We start from the raw sequence: 20589 nt of genomic DNA, 5'->3' as shown, positions 1-20589 counted from the left end.
AACTTCCAGCAGAGAGACAGGAGGGTGACGTGGCACTATAGGGAGGTTTCACGGCAGTCGGGTCACGACCCATGACCCGTACTGTTGCTACGCTACTCCAAATGGATTCCACGCAATGAACTGCAGGTAGGCACTTACCATTGTTTCCAGCGTAGCGGGCCCATTAAAACCCGCTGAAATTGTCAATTTTTGCACTGTAAATAATTATGTTAATCGGGATAAGCGTGTGAGACATTTAGCATACTTCAGAATTCCAAAAGTGAGGAGAAATGACGGTAGATAAAAACGAGAGCTGAAGGGACAACAACAGCCAGAGTGCTTGACGAACATTGGCCGTTTGCTCACTGCATTTCATCAACGGTAAGGCATTATTTGTGTTTTTTCTTGATTCCTTTGGCATCTAAAAAGTTTCAGAAATGATAAATCTGGCTGTAATTTTTTTTTAAATCGCCCATGGTTCTCGTGGGTTTTTACATACCAAATGAAAACGCAACTGAAGAAAAATTTACAGCCAGATTTATCACTTCTGAGGAATCAAGAAAAAACACAAATAATGCCTTAGTTGATGAAATGCAGTGAGCAAACGCGATAATTTCCAATATTTTCAATGTTTACCAAGCACTTTAGCTGCTGTAGTCCCTTCAGCTCTCGCTTCTGTATATCTTCATTTCACTTCACGTTTGGAATTCTAAAGTTAGGTACATGTCCCTCACACTTACCCTGACTCCCACAATTTTTTTCAGTGCAAAAATTCACCATTTTGGCGGTTTTTAACAGGTAGGAAAGTACGTGTTTCTAGCATTAATAACATATACCGGAAGTGACGGATGTCTTCCAGTTGGATTTAGCAAATCCGTGTGTCGAGCCCTATGACCCAGTGACCTTTCGTGCAACCTTCCTAGTCCTAAAGGGGCCAGGACTCGGCTTCTCCTCCGGGCCTCCTTCAGGATTTCCAGGGTGGCTCCAAAAACCCTAGCGATCCGTATTCAAATCTATTTTATCCACTTCCTCAAAACTGCCCCCCCATCAATGCCATTTTTCCTATGTGTAAGATTAAAACTCTCTTGAACATAGAATAAAGATAATGATTTATTTTCTATAATACAAAACTCAGGCCACATGGTTTTAAACAAATTTAAAACTAAACTCATGTTTGTACTTGTTCCCAGTTATAAAAAAAATCATTTATTTCCAATATTTGACAGGATGTAAAAGTAAAACTGCTGATGAACATGAAACAAATATTTCTTCAATCACATTAATAGACCCAGTCCGAAACCAAACAAAAACGGGGTTAAAATGTTCATAAAAGACAAAAAGGATGATTGCAACTTGCAATCTTACTGAAATGCTTCTCAGATATTAGTCCAAAACCAACTCAAGTAAAATACCAATTCAAAGCCTCTAAGTGACTAGTAGGTTTCAATCAGTTTATTATTTGGGTATTGATGGGATGTATGAGAGAGTCAAATAGATATTCTGGCATGCATACTATTGCATACTCTTCCCTTCCCTGATCTTTTTGCCTGTACACCATTCACTCTGTCAATGTTACTTTGGAAAGGTATGGTAAACACTTCTGTAAAGCTTGACACAAAGTGCTAGACTAACTCAGCATGTCAGGTAGCATCGCTAGAGAAAAAGGATAGGAGACTGAAGCAGACTGAAGCAGGGTCTCAATTCGAAAAGTCACCTATCCCTTTTCTCTAGGGATGCTGCCTGAGCCGCTGAGTTACTCCAGCACTACAGTATGTAACTATCTTTGGTATAAGCCAGCATCTGCATTTCTTTGTTTCAACATCTCTAAAGCTGTTGGCCTTTTTGCGCAAGCTATGAAACCAATCAGCTGCCTGAAGCTCCTGCAGAAGTAGGACAAGAAACATAGGTTATCCGAGGCTAGCAGCATGACAAAAGATGTCCAGCCAATGGGAAAAGGGCAATGTATGGTATTAACAGTTACCAAACTTTGAGCATTTACCTGATCTCAACAAACACCCTCAAATTTATCTCCAATCTGCTCCTTTCTCTGCACAGGAATCATTTTAGATCTTGGTAATTCTATTTTTCTGATGCTCACTTTTCTGGACATCTCAGTTCTCTGGATTCTTCAAATTCTGACTCGTCTCCAACCTAATTTTATTCATTTCATTATAGATTCTCGAGTTAATCAATTTAGCATAGTTCTTTTAAGCTCTTTAATAAATTAAATTTGGTCAATTGCATTAGTTAAGGTAGATTACATTAATTGTTACCCTTAATTGAAATTCTCCCAAGTGATCACACATTCCCCCACCTTCATTATTTTTGAAGACTCGCAGTCCTCATCATCTATGCTATCTTTTTGGCTGCTGACACTCAGAGCATTTTTAGTTAATTCCTTTAATCAGGCAGCTATGATAGTGAATGGTATAAAATTGACTTTTTATCAAACTGTATAAATGGAACCACAACCATGAATCTTGCATGGCACCACCAAAAATGTAATTCAGTTCAGTCATGTAAACCTAGAATAGAAATGACAACCATTTCAGGTCTGTCACTAAAATACTCACCTGCAACGTTAAATGTTTGAGAAAAACGTTTTTTGAAGTATGATCTACATAGTAGTGGTACAGCAGCAGCACAGCAGGGCCCACTGGTAGAGCTGCTGCTTACAGTGCCAGAGAACCGGGTTTGATCCTGACTTCATGTGCTGTCTGTGTGGAGTTTGCAAGTTCTCTCTGAGACTGTCTGGTTTTCCTCCAAGTGCTCCAATTTCATAGAAATATAGGAAATAGGTGCAGGAATAGGCCATTCGGCCCTTCGAGCTTGCACTGCCATTCAATATGATCATGGCTGATCATCCAACTCAGTATCCTGTACCTGCCTTCTCTCCATACCCCCTGATCCCTTTAGCCACAAGGGTCACATCTAACTCCCTCTTAAATATAGCCAATGAACTGGCCTCAACTACCTTCTGTGGCAGAGAATTCCACAGATTTACCACTCTCTGCCATGGGGGTTTGTAGGTTAATTGTCTTCTGTATTTTGCCACCTAGTGCGTAAAAAGTGGTTGCAAAAGTGGGATACCATAGAGCTAGTGTGAATGGGTAATCGATGATCAGCATGGACTCGGTGGGCTGAAGAGCCCGTTTCCATGAGGTATCTTTAAAATTGAAACTAAAAGCTAGCACGAGAATAACACTGCAGCTTGAAATGCAGCTAGATCGGGATGTCTAAGTTCATGATTCATAAAAGACAAATAGGTAGTTTCAAGAAGTAAATAGCAAAGTTAGCATATTCCTAGAGGAACAGAGGGTCCTGGAAGTTATATCTCAGCAATGTATTTTTATTTTCTCTTTATTTTGGGAAGTATTACCACACTTGTAACAGTAATTGGTGCATGGCCTGAAGCAGAGAGGTTGGGCAGATGAACAGACTAAGTTTGTATTTATTTTCTTAGCTGAGAAGAATGAGAAGAGATTTTATTGACACACACAAGGCCATAAAGGGTCTTGGAATAGGTTCGGAAAAATGTTGCCTCTTGTGGGATATTCAAGAACTAAGCGTTATTGTTTAAAAAATATGGAATCACCAGTTAAGGCACAAGCGGTGATATCTTATCTTTGGAACAATCATCCACAAACAGAGTCTTTGAACATTTTGAAAGCAGAGTCAGTTTTTTTTTCATAAGCAAGTGGGTGAAAGATTGCAATGGATAGTTGGGAATGTAGAGTTGGTGTTACAGTCAGATTGGCAGAGCAGATGCAAGGTTCCAAATAGCTACTCATGCCACTAATTCACATGTTCACACATTCAAGGAAGAAATGTGTTGCCTTTCCCAGTCTGTGTTGGTCTAATTGTTACTCCTGACCACTACCATTTGCTTGAATCTGAAAGCCCCAAGAACAACAAATTCTGTTGTTTACAACAAGGGAAATAAAACCAAATAGACCACCCAGAACAGATCATGACACCAGATTCAGTGTGCACGTCCAAGTCAGCCCACCATAGCCTTCACTGCCGTCAGAGAAGATACCTGGAATTCTCTCTAAACACTAGTGGGAATATTTTCACCACATGATCTGCAGTCCAACAATTATTCTGACAGGGAGATTTTAAATACATATCTTTTCATCATGTGCTGTAGGATGTGAAGAACAGCAGAAACATGTCAAGCTTGCCCCAAAGTAAAATAAGTTACAGTTTTAAGGCAGGAATGAAGTTGTCTTTCTCAGTTGTTTATGAGAAAAAGAGTTCAAATGAATTTATGTCTGGAAATACAGAATTTGATGCAATCCCAGGATAGTTCAAACAAGATGCATAGGACCTAAATGTGGTTAAGAAAGAAATGTGCGGGTTGAAATAGTTTTATGTTAGGTGACCTTTATGCAACCTCATGCAAAAATGGAAAATACTGGTGAGTTTAAATGTATATTCCAGAGCAGAACTTCAAATTTAACTTCAATAATATTGCTGATGAGTCTGGCAAATCACCAAATCTCCTTAGCTTCCAAAATAATGGCACTCAAAGATAATTTCATAATTTCGAAACCAAGTTTAGGCCTATTGTCCTCTCATATAGGTGCTGATTCCTGCTGGCTTTGTGAGTATTGAACAATATGATGTACATCCTTTACATTAGCATTTTTCACATGCACAAATATTAGTGTTTGTTTATGGGTTGTCGGATACTAGCAGAGACAAGCTATCCAATGTTCATAAATGCCAGTTTTTAGCCAGGCACCAGATGGTAATCAGGAACTGGAAACGAGGCTGATTTACTGCATCTCAGCCAAGGAATAGTATAAATTAAATGTAGTATTCCATTGCCTCTATTTGTTTTGCCCACAAGTCCCTGTCCCACTTAGGAGACCTAAACAGCAACCTCTGGTGACCTTGCCTGCCACCCAAGGTTCCCAAAAGGTCACCGGAGGTTTTGGTCACTCTCCCTAATGGTCGAAAGTGGTTTCCGCGTGGTCGAGGCTTCATCTAAGTTGCTGCTATTTTTTCATCATGTTTAAAGCCGGCCTCGACTAAAAATAGGTTGCTGTTATAAAAATCGGTAATTTTTTAGTCGCAGGTCTAGTCTAAGCCGGTTTTCTTCATAGTCGAGGAAGGTTTCAACATATGCTTGGGAGGTGGTAGGAGGTTGCAGGTCACCGCGACCTTGATTTTTTTTGGGTGGCAGGCAAGGTCACCAGAGGTTGCTGTTTAGGTCTAAGTGGGACAGGGGCTTTATTAGCAATTTTCCAAAATAATAGCAGTATTCTGAAATACGTAACAATGCATCATTTTGACCAAAATTGAATATTTTTAATAACGTTATTAAAAGAGTTAACTGTTAATTCATTATTTCCTCAAGACAAATTACAGTCACTTTTTCCACATTTTCAAACCTTGCACAGTTTTTCACTGTGTCGTGTCGATATCTCAATAATTGGAATGCAATGTATAACGTAACCACAATATACTCACTCTTTTGGTGGGTTTAAGTCCTCGGGTCTTGTTTCAAAAAACTGGAGGACTTCATCACACTGAGAGATGTGGGCCGGTAATCGAATCAGGGCCTGCAATTGAACAGAAAGCAAATAGAAGTGTTTTATTTTCAGATGCACACAGTGAAAGGGAACGACACTAACTTTAACTATTTGAAACTAACTTGTCAAAATTCATATCTCTGCTTCTGCTTTAAGTAAATTTCCTTTCTTGTAAGAAAATAAAATGTATTCCATCCCACCATAACACAAACATTATTATTCCATAAATTTCAAATCATTTATGTATTGAAAAGACACAAATGTTGCATAAACACACGTGTTTAAAATAATTACTGGAGAAACATGTTTACCAAGGAATATTGAGGACAAGTATGTAGGATGGAGCTACAGTTGCTGATTTACACCGAAGATAGACAGAAAATGTTGAATTAACTCAGCTGCACAGGCGGCATCTCTGGAGAGAAGGAATGGGTGATGTTTCGGGTCGAGACCCTTCTTCAGAAGGCATTATTCTGGATTAGCTGCCATTATTCAACTTCAATTGCAACTTGATCTCATTTACAACATCTAACATACTGGAACAACCCAAGACATTTCCCGGAAAGCAACTCCAAAAAAAATCTTGGTGAACCACAAGTTGATCTTCTGATCTGCACGACATTACAAATATCATCATTTTCTATTTCCTAATCATCAGCTTATCTATTGCTAAAATGTGCATTTATTAAAGTTTCCAAAGTCAATGATTCTGAAACTCATCTATTTATTCTACTGTTATGTGTACTCTATTAATTTTAATTCCTTCATGAATAGAGACAAATTGCTCAATCCATCCAGACCCACATTGGCTCCTGGTTTCAGACACAGCACAAAAACAGGCCATTCAGACCAACTCGCCTGTGCCACTCAAGATGTCCCATCTAAGTTAGTCCTATTTGCTTGCATTTGGCCCATACGGTTTTAAATGTCTGAGGTGTCAGAGGTTATGGGGGGAAGGCAGGAAAATGGGGTTAGGTGGGAGAGATAGATCAGCCATGAGTGAATGGCAGAGTAGATGTGATGGGCCAAATGACCTAACTCTATTCTTATCACTTACAATCTAAACCTTTCCTCTCCATGTACCTGTCCAAATGTATTTTAAGTGCTGTTAGAGTACTCGCCTCAACTACTTCTCTGGCAGCTCCTCCCATATACCCACCACCTTCTGAGTGAAAAAGTTGCCCAAGTCATCTGTTGTGAGTCATATACTGAGAATTGGTTAACAGAAATAAATTATAGAGTGGGAATGCAAAGCCTTTCTCAGGTTGACTGTCTGTGATTTGTCAAGATCTGAACATAACCTCTATTCTTAACCTTATCAATAGTTGGACTAAGGAAACCAAAACTCATATTTCAAAGTTTGCAAATGAGACAAAACTATTTGGGATTATTAGCAGGTAAAAAGGCAGGTATGGACAAGCAACATGAGTGAATGAGAACATGGCTGTTGTCGCAAAATGTGGAAAAATGTGAGATCTTCCACACTAACAAAAAAGCAAAGCAAGACACAATGTGCTCAGTTGGTCAGGGAGCATCTATGGAGGGAATAGACAGGAGACGTTTCAGGTTAGGGCCCTTCTTCAGAATGGACAACTGACCTTAATGTCAGTTGTCCATTCCCTCCTCAGATAATGCCTGACCTACTGAATTATTTTAGCATTTTATATTTTCTCAAGATTCCATAATCTGCAGTCTCTTGTGTCTCTCCTAAACCAAAGCATTTAAAAGAAAATTAGTAATGGATTGGAAAGTGTTGTTGAAAAAATGGACTTGGAGTCTGGCAGTAAAGATGCCAAAATTAATTATGTAGGTTCTTGGTGAGATCATACACACCTGAACTATTGTGCATAGTTTAACTCACCACCTAAAAAAGCATAAATGTCATCAAGGTCGTGTAACAAAGATTTATTAGACTGGTTCCTGGGGTGATGGATAACGCTATGGGGAGACACTGAGCAGGCTGGGTCTATATTCAGTTATATATACAGTTCAAAAGAATAACAGATCTTATTGAAAGTGATGAGTTTTCATAGGGTTTGATAGGGTGGATACAGGGAGGATGTTTCCCGTGGCTGAGGTGTCTAGAATCAAGAATCGCAGTCCCAGAATAAGGAATAAAGAGAAATTCATTCACTCACAAGGTGGTAAACCTTTGGAATTATTTACAATAATGAGGAATTCACCGTTTCATTCCTAACTCTACCAAAACGCAAGCATCGGGATGCAGTTCAGAGATGTAGACACAGGTAATGATACATGCTGGTTTACAACAAAAAAAAAATCAGAGATGGCAGCAAATTGAGCCCCAGCTGGTTGAACATTCCCTTGGTGATTCCTCACTGAACCAAATATCAGATCAGTGATTCACTGCGTGGAGAACAGCCAAAACAGCCCCATCTCTCGTCCAGCTGCGAGCAGCTCATCGCAACACGCTCCAAAGCAGCACTGTAGCAAAATAAAGATTGGGAATGCTACACTTGTGAAAAATCTTTAAGGAATATAAAAGAATAAATGATGAAAACTTAAGCTTCTCCAAATTGAAAACAACAGCTGTGTTTAATTATTCTATATGCCTCACGGGCTCCTTCAGGCTCAAGAAACCACAGATTTACATCTGAGATAAAGGAAACTATCTGCTGGACAATACCACACAGGCATGTGGGCAGTTTCTGTTCAACTTGAAGGTGGTCTTATCTGTGACTGAGTGTTTTGTTCTTCCTGTCATTTTATTTCTCCCCTATGTATAGTGCTTTTCTTTAGATTTCTGGTCTTTGTATAGTCAGTGGTTTATGTGATACTAAGCAGCTGTGTCCCAGTCTTCACATTGATGTCTGGCACCTTCTTACAGATTACCTACGAAGATCTGTCGGTGGATCTCAATTAGCAATTTCCAATAAGCTAATTCTCGCAGCAAACATCTTTGGCATTCCCCGACCATTCATCTGGTGACAATACTCAGGTCATTGAATGTGACATTGCCCATGCAGTGTATCCACGATTATCATCTTGGATATTCGAACTTCTGCCTACATTTACGAGAAATATTCAGATTTTGTCATGGGCAGAGGATATGGAATGTTCAAGAAGGAACTGCAGATGCTGGAGAATCGAAGGTAGACAAGCGTCCACCTTCCGCACCCGCTGAGTTTCTCCAGCAAGTTTGTCTACCAGAGGATATGGAAAATGGTTTCTCTCCTCTCTTAATCAGAATACAAAGTTCAGGGCTCACTACTATAAAAGCAATGATAACAGAGGCTTTGTACACAATGATTTTTGAGTTGTCCGTCAGTTTGTTATTCTCTTTGTGTCAGTGTGAAAAAAGTAAATACAAAAATTATCCCCTGCAGATCTGGTGTTAAATCCAACTGGGATTGTTTGAATTTAAATCTCCTACTTCGGACATTTTCAATCTATCTCTTTCCAAAACAGTGATAACATTTACTGACTTTAAGCAATCAGGTTCTTTATAAGAATAAATGTTTTGAATCAAACAATAAAATTGCTCAAGTGCTAATAGAATATTACAATTGTCTATGATATTAAGTTGCTATGTCTTGTTATGATATAAAATAATGTTATTTTGGCCCATTTGATCAATTTTGGCTTTTGGAGCAATCCCATTCCTCCAAGAATTTTCCAACTGCCCTCACGTCCCCACCCAATTCATTTGCAGTTTTCTCACTGGAGCAGTTAGTAACGAACAGTTTCTAGTTACATTCGTCAGGGGTATTGACTTCACGGACTCCACCAAGGGTAGTTATTTCCCTGGGTTTTGTTGAGAGGAAAATCTGCTGGGTGTCACTGACATATCATTTTTCTTGTTGGAGCATGTGGAAGTATGCTTGCTTCAGCTGAATTACACATAGTTCCGTTGAGTTAAATAAGAGGTGGAGAGACATCCTCTGATCTCTACTCCAGCAGAGAAATCAATGCTCCAGAAGAAAAAAATCATACAGAAAATTGGTCTTTTATTATAAAAATGTAAGATCTTCCTATTCCCTTGCCACACATTTAATACAGAACACCAGACCAAATCCACATCTGGCTATTCCATGCATCGTAATCATGTTGAATTTTCATTGTAACACACAAAGGCTATTGAAATCCTAATCTATATAAAAGATGGGAGCCTATCAATGAAAGTTAGCAGACACAGTGTTGGCTAAACAGGTATGGGAATAACCTCCGTGTATGCTCACATTCATCTTCAACTTTGACAACTTTTAAATCACTAATGAAACTTTGAGTCACCTCTGCTGCCAGCCGCATTAGCTCAACTTCAAGTTTTGTTTGAGTGGACTTAGTTGAGATTATTTTCTGTTATCGGCACCATACAGTTACTAGTTGTTGCTCTGGGGGTAATCAGAAAAGTAATTGTGGAACGAAAATTAAGTATGTGATGGGATGGAAGGTTAGCACACCTTAACTGAACTATAAATTGGAAATAGGCCAAGTACTTCAGTCATCTTAACCATGATTTTTTTTCCACTCTACAAGACGCAAAATAGTTTGTGTATTTTGAAACCAAGATTAGGGTACACAATTTATAAACACAAGACATGTTACTATGACAGTTAAGCACCACAAGAGATTTATTTGTGTATTTGAACAAATATTTTATACCCAGTTATGGAACAGAGAAAATATCAGAAGCTTAGTTCACCAAGAAACAAAGAAGAAGACCAGTCATGTGTAGCGATTTTCAGAAGCTTAAATTTGCAGTCGCCACTGTTATGTAGAAAATGCAGGATCAATTTGACTCAATACATTTATTCTAAAACACATACCAGGTAATAACCTATTTTTAGAAATGTTGAACTAGGAATAAATAATAGCCTGGTCTTGGGATCTTTGAAACCCTCTGAGAAGGCAAATGGAGTCTTGATTTAGCTTTTCATTAAAAACATGTCATCTTTGATGGTGGAGCACTCTTTAAGTATGAGCATGAGATTTTTGTGTTCCAGTCACTGGAGTGTAACATGTGAGAATCGTCTGCAAAATGAGTGCAAGATATGCGCTGTGATATCAAAAACAGCATCATAGAGTTATACAGTATAGAGAGAGGCCCTTCAGCCCACTGAAGCCATGCCAACTATCAAGCATCCAGCTATACTAATCCCATTTTATTCTCCCCACATTCTCCACAACGCACCCAAGATTATAACCATATAACCATATAACAATTACAGCACGGAAACAGGCCATCTCGACCCTTCTAGTCCGTGCCGAACACATATTCTCCCCTAGTCCCATATACCTGCGCTCAGACCATAACCTTCCATTCCTTCCCTTCCCATCCATATAACTATCCAATTTATTTTTAAATGATAAAAACGAACCTGCCTCCACCACCTTCACTGGAAGCTCATTCCACACAGCTACCACTCTCTGAGTAAAGAAGTTCCCCCTCATGTTACCCCTAAACTTCAGTCCCTTAATTCTCATGTCATGTCCCCTTGTTTGAATCTTCCCTACTCTCAGTGGGAAAAGCTTTTCCACGTCAACTCTGTCTATCCCTCTCATCATTTTAAAAACCTCTATCAAGTCCCCCCTTAACCTTCTGCGCTCCAAAGAATAAAGCCCTAACTTGTTCAACCTTTCTCTGTAACTTAGCTGCTGAAACCCAGGCAACATTCTAGTAAATCTCCTCTGTACTCACTCTATTTTGTTGACATCCTTCCTATAATTAGGCGACCAAAATTGTACACCATACTCCAGAATTGGCCTCACCAATGCCTTGAACAATTTTAACATTACATCCCAACTTCTATACTCAATGCTCTGATTTATAAAGGCCAGTTGATTTATAAAGCTCATTATACTAATCATTTAAACATTGTGGCAATTTATAGTGAGCAATTAATCTAACAACTCTTGTGTTCTTTAGTTTAGTTTAGTTTAGTTTAGAGATACAGCATGGAAACAGGCCCTTCGTCCACCAAGTCCACGCCGACCATCAAATCACCCATTCATAATAGTCAGGTTTGAACCTGGATCATGGGAATTGTGAGGCAGCAGCTTTGCTCGCTGAATTACTGATGGGAGTCAACTGTATAGTGAATATTTTCTAAAGGCATTAAACAAACTGCAACATCAGATGGGAAGGTCACAAGCACACAGTAATTTTTTCTTTACACGAAGGGTGGTGTTTATAGAGATGGAGCTTCCGAAGGAGGTAGTTGATGGATAGCACAGGTTCAGAGGGTCATGCGGCCAAATGGGAGCAGGTGGGAATAGTACAGATGGGACATGTTGGTTGGCAAATGCAAGTTGAGCGACGAAGGGCCTGCTTCCATGCTGCTTGACTCTAAATGCAACTTCAGAAATAAAATATCTTGACTTTTGCTCTGTACATTCAAAATGTTGCTGGATGAAGGAAGGAGTGCAAGCAACCGGGATTTGGGACAGAAGGATGAAATGCATTCATGTGGCTTGACTGTTATGATACAGTTAAAACAATGCATAAAATATTAAGAAATATTGCAGATTAATCCCTTGTGTTTTACTGACAGAGTTGGAGGGAAAAGTGCAACAAAATACAATGTCTCTGCTATTTGTGATAAATGTCTCCTCCAAGAAGCAACCATAACCCATTCCTTTGCTTCCTGTACAAAATTACAAAACTTCTGGAGGGGAATTTTTGATATCTTTTCTAAAATACTTAAAATAAAATTGGACCACGACATAAAATTGATCACACTAGGTATGTCAGAAGCCTGTTCTGAGCTTACACTATTTCAAAGACGTTTCCTTAACTATGGCCTGATAACGGCGAAAAAAACGAATACTTAAATTTTGGAAACAGACAACAGTCCCTACAATGAAGATGTGGATCACAAACATGTCCGAGACACTACATTTGGAGACCATTAGGCTTGTCTTGGTGGAAAAACCAGATCAATTTCTCAAGACATGGACACCCTTCACCGAATTCTTACAAGAATAGCATGGCGCAACACAAAATTAAATTTAAATCCGATCCCGGGCTGGGTAAGGTAGGCGGGGACACACACGAGGGGCAGGTATATCTCCACCATTCTTTTTCTCTTTCCTTATCTTTATATTTTTCAGCCACACTACTTTGATAGTTTAGGGGCCTTTCCTTTGTTCTTTTTCGAGCTATCTTTTCACTTTTCACTTTTTCCCTTTTTTGTTCTCTTTTTCTTTTCTTTTTTCATTTTCAGGTTATAAGGTTAAAAATGAAGCTGTACAATAATTGTATAATCTTAGATGCCGAATATTTTATCTCTGTACAATTGCTTCTAATACAAATAAACAAACAAATAAATAAATATTTAGAAAAATGCAATGATGGATTTGTGGACCCTTTTTAGAGTATTTCTGTGGTATTTATTATTTATTATACAACCCTATGTAATTCATTGGAAATCAAAGGCAGATAGTCTCAATTATTAGTGCTGCCTTTCACAAGGTACAAAGCCTCATCAATATCTACCGCAACCGTAATCGATACAAATTCCAAGTACTATTCAACCTCGTCAAAATGTCCCCAATAGCAATTTCGTTCGAATGTCACTTATTAATGCTCACTACGGAAATGAACAATTAATCATGATAATTTCTTAAGGCTATCTAGAGTCTGAAGAAGGGTCTCGACCAAAAACGTCACCCATTCCTTCTCTCCAGAGATGCTGCTTGTCCCGCTGAGTTACTCCAGCATTTTGTGTCTACCATCGATTTAAACCAGCATCTGCAGTTCTTTCCTACACTTGAAAGTTTCTCTTCTTCCTCCTCCATAGTGTATGGAGAGATTTTGACCCATGGAGTGAGCACATGGAATTGGTTTTGTGACACTGTAACAAGATTGATATGCATACGCCTTACAGACATAGGAGCAAGCACCAGTGGAAATAGAAAACCCTCAAAGCAGCAGAGATCAAAGACAACCAGATTTAAGTGTCCATCTAAACTCACTAAATGGACCACAAATCGCTCGCCGAAATAAATTTGAAAAAGTACGCATGACGTTTTTACCACAGTTGAATTTCATGTCACCCCACATAAAAAGTAGATTGCATCTTTAAAAATGTAACAGGAAGAAAGAGATCCCAAACAAACCGGGATTTGCTAAATGAACTGTAGCTAATTCATTAGTCACACTTCATTCAATTTCTGTTGTGTCAGACAGAGTTCATTCATCTGTTAAAAACATCAGAAAAAGTGTTGGCTACAAAGGCCAATAATTAATTCTCCTTCAGTGTGCTCACTTTCGTATAATATTGCTCAAGTCACAGAGTTTCCTCAATATCAACCAAAGGGATTTACCAGATTGAGATCTACAAATAAATCCATCAGATTTCATCCATTTACATTCTTGTACTTAAAAAAAAAAGAAATAATACCTGCAATTTGTTGCTATGAGGAAAGTCTGTAACTTGCTGAATGCAGCTTGCACCTGAACTTATAAGAGAGAAGGCAGGTACAGGATACTGAGTTGGATGATCAGTCATGATCATATTGAATGGCGGTGCAGGCTCGAAGGGCCAAATGGCCTACTCCTGCACCTATTTTCTATGTTTCTATGTTTCCATAAGTCATAGGAGCAGAAGTAGGCCGTTCGGCCAATCAAGTCTACTTCACCAATCAATCATGGCTGATCTAGCTTTTCCCTCTCAACCCCATTCCCCTGCCTTCTTCCCATAACCCCCGACACCCTTACTAATCAAGGATCTGTCAATCTCTGCCTTAAAGAAATAACTTGCTCCTAAGTTTATTTCAGTTGAGATATACAGCATGGGAATAGGCTCTTTGGCTGTACACTTAAGAGAAACCTAGGGCACCTGATTATTTCCATTCCTGTTGCAAGTAACTATCAACAGGGCACAATATACCATCAGCTATTTGAGACATGCTTGCCCTCACTCGGTCCCCATTTATAACCCGAGGGTAACCCTGTCCCAAAGTGATGCCTCTTGCCAGGAGATTGTGCCTTAAACTTTCGGGAAACAAACGGTTTCCACTTGATTGTGTGCACAAAGCCTTGGATTTATCAATTCCATACATTGACATTGTGTGTAGAACAATATCATTGGCATCTGGCCTTGAATGAAACTGGTGCAGCTCAAATATGCAGAGCCATGTTTCTATGGACATAAAATAGCACAGCACAGAAACAGGTCTTTCAACCCACAAGAGCCATGATGCCAAATTAAATTAATTCCATCTTTCTTTACATGGTCTACATCCCTCTATTCCCTGCCTGCCAAAATGCTGCTGAAATATTGATATCATATCTAATGTATCGACTGGTACAGTCGAAGCTACATACTCAGGAATGCACAAACCAATTTCTGGACCAGTGCTTTGAACAATATTTTGGTTCTTGTATTCAGTGCATATTAAGGAGGTGGGATGTTATGAACACGCACAAGTGATTTTACACAGAGAAAACAAGGAACAAATTTAAAATTGGTGTTAACTGCAATGCATTGATCTTAATCACTTTCTGGCCAGTCTGAAGTACCCAAGATGACGAATTGCCTACAGAGAGACATCTGGCAGCACATGGAAACTATAAAAAATAGTTTGATCCACAAAAATTGTATGAACCCAAAACTGTATAAAATATTTCAAAACATTTCAATAGCGAGGTGACATGCATTATATTAATTCAAAAAAAATTGACATACCGGGCACAAGACCAATTCAAATAAAAACCTTGATAGGTTTTCAACATATCTCCATTTTCCTGCAAAGTCTAGAAATTGCAATATTTTTAGCACTTACTCAGACCTGCAGTAAATTTACACCCAGAAAATTACCAATACGTCTTACTGTTTGTATTGAATTTTATAAGCAGTTATTATATACTTTCCTGCAATGCTATATCTTTTAAAGTTTCAAACATGTTGTTACAGCATCAGAATGAAATGATGTTATGAGAATGATAATCTTTCAAGATTATCTTTCAAGTGCCACAGCGGTAGAGTAGCTGCCTTACAGCGTCAGAGATCCGGGTTTGATTTGACTACAGGTGGTGCCTGTACGGAGTTTGTACATTCTCCTTGTGACCTGTGTGGATTTTCTCTGATATCTTCCTCCCACACTCAAAAGATGTACAGGTTTGTAGGTTAATTGGCTTGGTCTGAATATAAATTGTCCCGAGTGTGTGTAAGATATTGTTAGTGTGTGGGGATTGCTGGTTGGTACGGACTTGGTGGGCCAAAGGGCCTGTTTCCGCGCTGTATCTCTAAACTAAAACATAACAATTCAATTCCTTGCACATCATGTGTCTAAAATGCATCAGGTCTGTGCCTAATATAGAGAATGGATGCTTGAAAACTTTACATTTTATTCATAAAGAAGTTCTAAAAGAAGAAGGACATACAAAATGTTTTAGGGGGGAAAAAAAACTGCTGGTAGAATTCAGACAATAACAGTTGAAGGATAAGGACCGAAGATGTTTCAGATTGTGACCCTTCCTCAAGGTTGTGAATTGAATACAAATACAGTCCATTTTAAAGGACGTTCACTCAAAGTCAACTGAGGGACATGCAGGCAGACTCCGTCTTGAAGATCCTGCTGACTGGCACACTCCAAATTGCATGCTGAGGAATGAACTGAAGCTTGGTGCATATACTGCATTTGACCGAAAGGGAAGATTTAGGTCTAAGAAATTTTCTTTGGTATGTTCAGGGTGAAATAAACTAAATCAAAAAGATTAGGGTCTGCAGCCATGATATCCTTAAACACAAATCCCTATAATTTGGATAACATTATTTAACATTGAAGGATTTTTCCCCAGATGATTTAGAAATACTTCAACTTGGCAGATTCCAAGATATGCAACTCTTGGTTCAGTTCCTTGCAATGAACACAGGTCTACCACTAAACACTGCCTATGTTATATCCTTCATCTGCCATTTATAAAATTTATTTCTTAAGGAGGATTAGTTGGGCAGGCATAGAAAAGACACATACAGAGCACACATAGTCCGTGGGCCAGAGGGGCCTACCTTGCATCCCACCTGTGATCCTACTTCTTGTCATTTTTGTTCATTGTTATCGCTTCTGTAGGAAAAAAGTATGTTCCCAAGGAAAAAAATCTCATTTGGACTATGTTTTTTAACCCCTTATTTCAATCTATGTCAAAATTGTGTTTTTTCACACGTTGCCATCTTTCTTGTGGCCCTCTTCCATCATCTACGTCAACCGGAAAGCAAATCCAGATTTGCGTGTGCAGCACTGGAAGCGTGATGATGGGGATGAAGCATTCAAACAGTGTACAAGAAAAGATCTGGCATGGATGCTTTCCCGCAAAGCGAGTAGTGAGAAAGGTCAAGAGCTTCCAGCTTGGGCTGGATTTGTCTCGGCAAAATGAGGTGCCTTCAAATGTGACCATAATTGACTACTATCCTGTGATCAATCATCCCATCATGGAATGAATACAGTTCAAGAGTGTTTATGAGCTTCTGAAGAAGCAAGTCATGAGGTTGGCCAAGTATATGTCATCACAACATTCGACGGGTGTCTGCAAGAAGGCATATCCTCTTGTGTCGGAGTCATGCTGCAAAGTACAAGAAACACATTCTTCGTCTCATCCGTCCACAAGAACTGTGGTTGTTCTTTTAAATACTTCTTGGCAAACTGTAACCTGGCCATCTTATTTTTGCAGCTAACCAGTCTGCATCTTGCAGTGTAGCCTCTGTATTTCTGTTCATGAAGTCTTCTGCAGGCAGTGGCCATTGACAAATCAACACCTGACTCCTGAAGAGTGTTTCTGATCCGTCGAACAGGTGTTTGGGGATTTTTCTTTATTATAGAAAGAATTCTTCTGACATCAGCTGTGGAGGTCTTCCTTGGCCTACCAGTCCTTTTGTGATTAATAAGCTCACCAGTGCTCTCTTTCTTCTTAATAATGTTCCAAACAGTTGTTATTGGTAAGCCTAAGGTTTGGCTGATGTCTCTAACAGTTTTATTCCTGTTTCTCAGTCACATAATGGCTTCTTTGACTCTCATTGGCACAACTTTGGTCCTCATGTTGATAAACAGCAATAACAAGTTTCCAATGGTGATGGAAAGACTGGAGGAAAGACGTGGTGCTGAGAGCTCTCTTTTTCCTGCATTAAGGAGGCAATTAAACACACCTGAGCAATTACAAAAACCTGTGAAGCCATGAGTCCGAAACATTATGGTGCCCTGAAATGGGGGGAACTATGTAAAAACACAGCTGTAATTTCTACATGGTGAAACCAAAATGTAAAAAAATGGCCTTTAATGTAATCTGACAATGTGCACTTTAGCACGTGATTTTTTTCTATTACAAATCACAAATTGTGGAGCACAGATGCAAATAAATACATGATGGCCCTTTGTTCCAAACATTATGGAGGGCACTGTATACTACAAGCCAGTGTTAATTTATGCTTCCTTCTAGACAAGCTCTTCAAGTATAAATCTGCATCCTGCCACCTTTATGACCTCAGCTATTAGGAAACTGCTGAGATGCACCAGACAGAGGAAGCACATAATGGCATAAGGCTTTTACTGATGAATTTGAACCAAAAACATGACATTGCATTACACTAATTGTCTGGTCTGAGAGTGAAGCAATGCATTGAATACAAATCCAGTCCATTTCAAATGACATTCACTCAAAGTCATCTTAGGTGCGTCCTGGCAGACTCTTTATGCACAGCTGCAATTCTAAGTTTATCCACTTCTCAGGATTTGTCCTTTGCCGTTCCCTTTCTCAAATGTTGAAGACTTCATACACTTACGGGAATCAAAATTCTGTATTGAATCTAAGCTGCAACATACTATTAGTGTTCCTCAAAGCAGCCAGAAGAGTAACGAAGCAATCAATCTTAAAGTGATTATCCAGGGAAACTGCCAGCACAGCATTCACTCTCGCAAGAGCACAGACAGAGTAAACCTAATTTTAAAGATTCCTTGGGGGGGGACAAATTGGTAGAAGTCATGCAATGCATCTCGATGCAGAATTAACCCATGCCCGTTTACTTTGGTGCAGACCAATCACAAAACGGTTACTGTGTAGGAATGAACTGCAGAGGTTGGTTTAAACCGAAGATAGACACAACAAGCTGGAGTAACTCAGTATATCTGGAGAAAAGGAAGAGGTGACATTTTGGGCCGAAACTCTCCTTCAGACTGAGAGTCAGGGGAAAGGGAAACAAGAGATATAGAACAATTGAATGAATGATATGTGAAAAAGTAACGATGATAAAAGGAAACGGGCCATTGTCAGCTGTGGGCTAGGAGAAAACTGGTGCTGCCTGCACATTATCATGGATCAAGCCAGAATTAAATATGCTCTTTGAAATGCAAAATAAAATCCCTCAGATGCCAGAGATCTGAAATATAGGTGGAGAAAACAACAAAATATTTTCCAAGTAGACACAAAATGCTGGAGTAACTCAGCGGGACAGGCAGCATCTCTGGAGAGAAGGAATGGGTGACGTTTCAGGTTGAGCCCCTTCTTTCCTACACAAAATATTTACCAGATTAGGTAGTATCTGTGGAGTGAGAGACAGTCAGGTTACGAGCAATCACACTCCCAATTGCGTAGAAGACAAATTACTGGCAGTTCAAAAAGGGCAGCACAGTGACATTGCAGTAATGCTGCTGCCTTGCAGCGTCAGAGACCTGGGTTCAATCCTGACTGCTGGTGCTGTCTGTACGTTCTCCCTGTTACCATGTGAGTTTTATCCACTTGCTCCGTTTTTCTCCCACGTTTATAGGTTAATTGACCTTGGCAAAAATTGTAAATTGTCCCCAGTGTGTAGGATGGTGTTAGTGTACGGAGTGATCACTGATCAACGCAGACTTGGTGGGCTGAAGGGCCGGTTTCTGTGCTCTATCTCTAAATGTCCAAAAGTAAAGTACTGGAGTAAGTCAGTGGGTCAGGCAATATCTCTGCAAGAGATGGATAGGCAGTATTTCGGGTTGGGACTCTTCTCAATTGCTTCTCGCCACAGGATCCTTTTCCTCTAGCAAGGGTTGAACTTGCATGGTTGTAAGGTGCTGCACTACAATACGATTCGATAAAACTTTATTCATCCCCGAAGGGAAATTGGTCTGCTGACAGTCACAACACACAAGTTACACAAAAACTTGAAATTAAAAGTGGCAACAAAAAGAAAATGACAAGCGACTGTTGGCTGGCTGCCATGTGCAGTGGAACTGGAACAAATGAACAAACAAACAAACAAACGACACAGACTTATCCCCTGGGCAGAAGATTTTAAACTAGAGTGCCCCCCCCCCCCTGTACACCGGGCCCCCCTTTGTTCCCCCACCGTCCCTCACAGCAGTCCCCCATTGTTCTTCATGGCGGTCTCCCCACGCCAGGTCCCCATTGTCTTCCCCATTGATCCACATATAATGATCACCAGGAAATACAGGCCGTGCTTCATTGTCTAAGCCAATGTTCCCGCAGAACACTCTGCAGTTATTTATTACTGGCAGCATAGGACTCACTGTACACATTATCCTCATCTCAACAGACTGCTCATTAAAGCTACGAGCCAGGTACTTAGTGACTTGAACGTTGTATTTAATTTGATCTGGTGCTTCGAGCAGACGTTCGCATTCATTCAGAATAAATGCCCATTATCTGTACGGCCGGGGGGGGGGGTAAAAAGCCCTTGAGATTACATGCACCCGAGTTCAAATGTAGATATCTGAAAATGAAACAGACGTTTACAATGGCACACAGCACCGCCGGAGAGTTTCCAAACCCTTTGATCCCGTGCACATCACATTGCTGAGGAACAGTGGGGTAAATTCTGGTCATTTGGACAAAAATTGCGGCAGTTTTCCACTCTACCTATAAAAAAAAATCTGCAGCACAAACATTGCTGGCTATTTTGTTTTACTTTACCAGACCTACAGGTTTCATTTGTGGCCCTGTCACTGATGTGGCATATTTCTTTTTAAATACTTTTCCAAAGGAAAGTCCCTTGATGCGTTGCTGCATAGTGAAGTGTCCAGAGAACTTCTCTCTAAACAACCTTGTCAGATATGGCCCCTTGCTGAACACCTTCGAAGTTGACTGTTCATTTATTTCCGTCATTCCCTTTATCCTGTG

The 20589-nt window shown here is 39.7% G+C and overlaps 1 protein-coding gene across 2 annotated transcripts in view; it reads right to left on the bottom strand.

Annotated features, from left to right (window-relative positions):
- Positions 1-20589, bottom strand: part of sh3pxd2b (SH3 and PX domains 2B) — a 224228-nt gene that overhangs the window by 88038 nt on the left and 115601 nt on the right. For both annotated transcript variants that reach the window (XM_055643008.1, XM_055643009.1), the window contains exon 5: positions 5458-5549. In XM_055643008.1, the coding sequence (XP_055498983.1) occupies positions 5458-5549 (92 nt within the window). The remainder of the gene's footprint in view (positions 1-5457; positions 5550-20589) is intronic.

The sequence above is a fragment of the Leucoraja erinacea genome, chromosome 11, assembly GCF_028641065.1.
Source record: "Leucoraja erinacea ecotype New England chromosome 11, Leri_hhj_1, whole genome shotgun sequence".
NCBI classification, from domain to species: Eukaryota; Metazoa; Chordata; class Chondrichthyes; order Rajiformes; family Rajidae; genus Leucoraja; species Leucoraja erinaceus.
The sequence above is the reverse complement of the archived record's forward strand: the minus strand, read 5'-3'. Positions and strand labels throughout refer to the sequence as shown.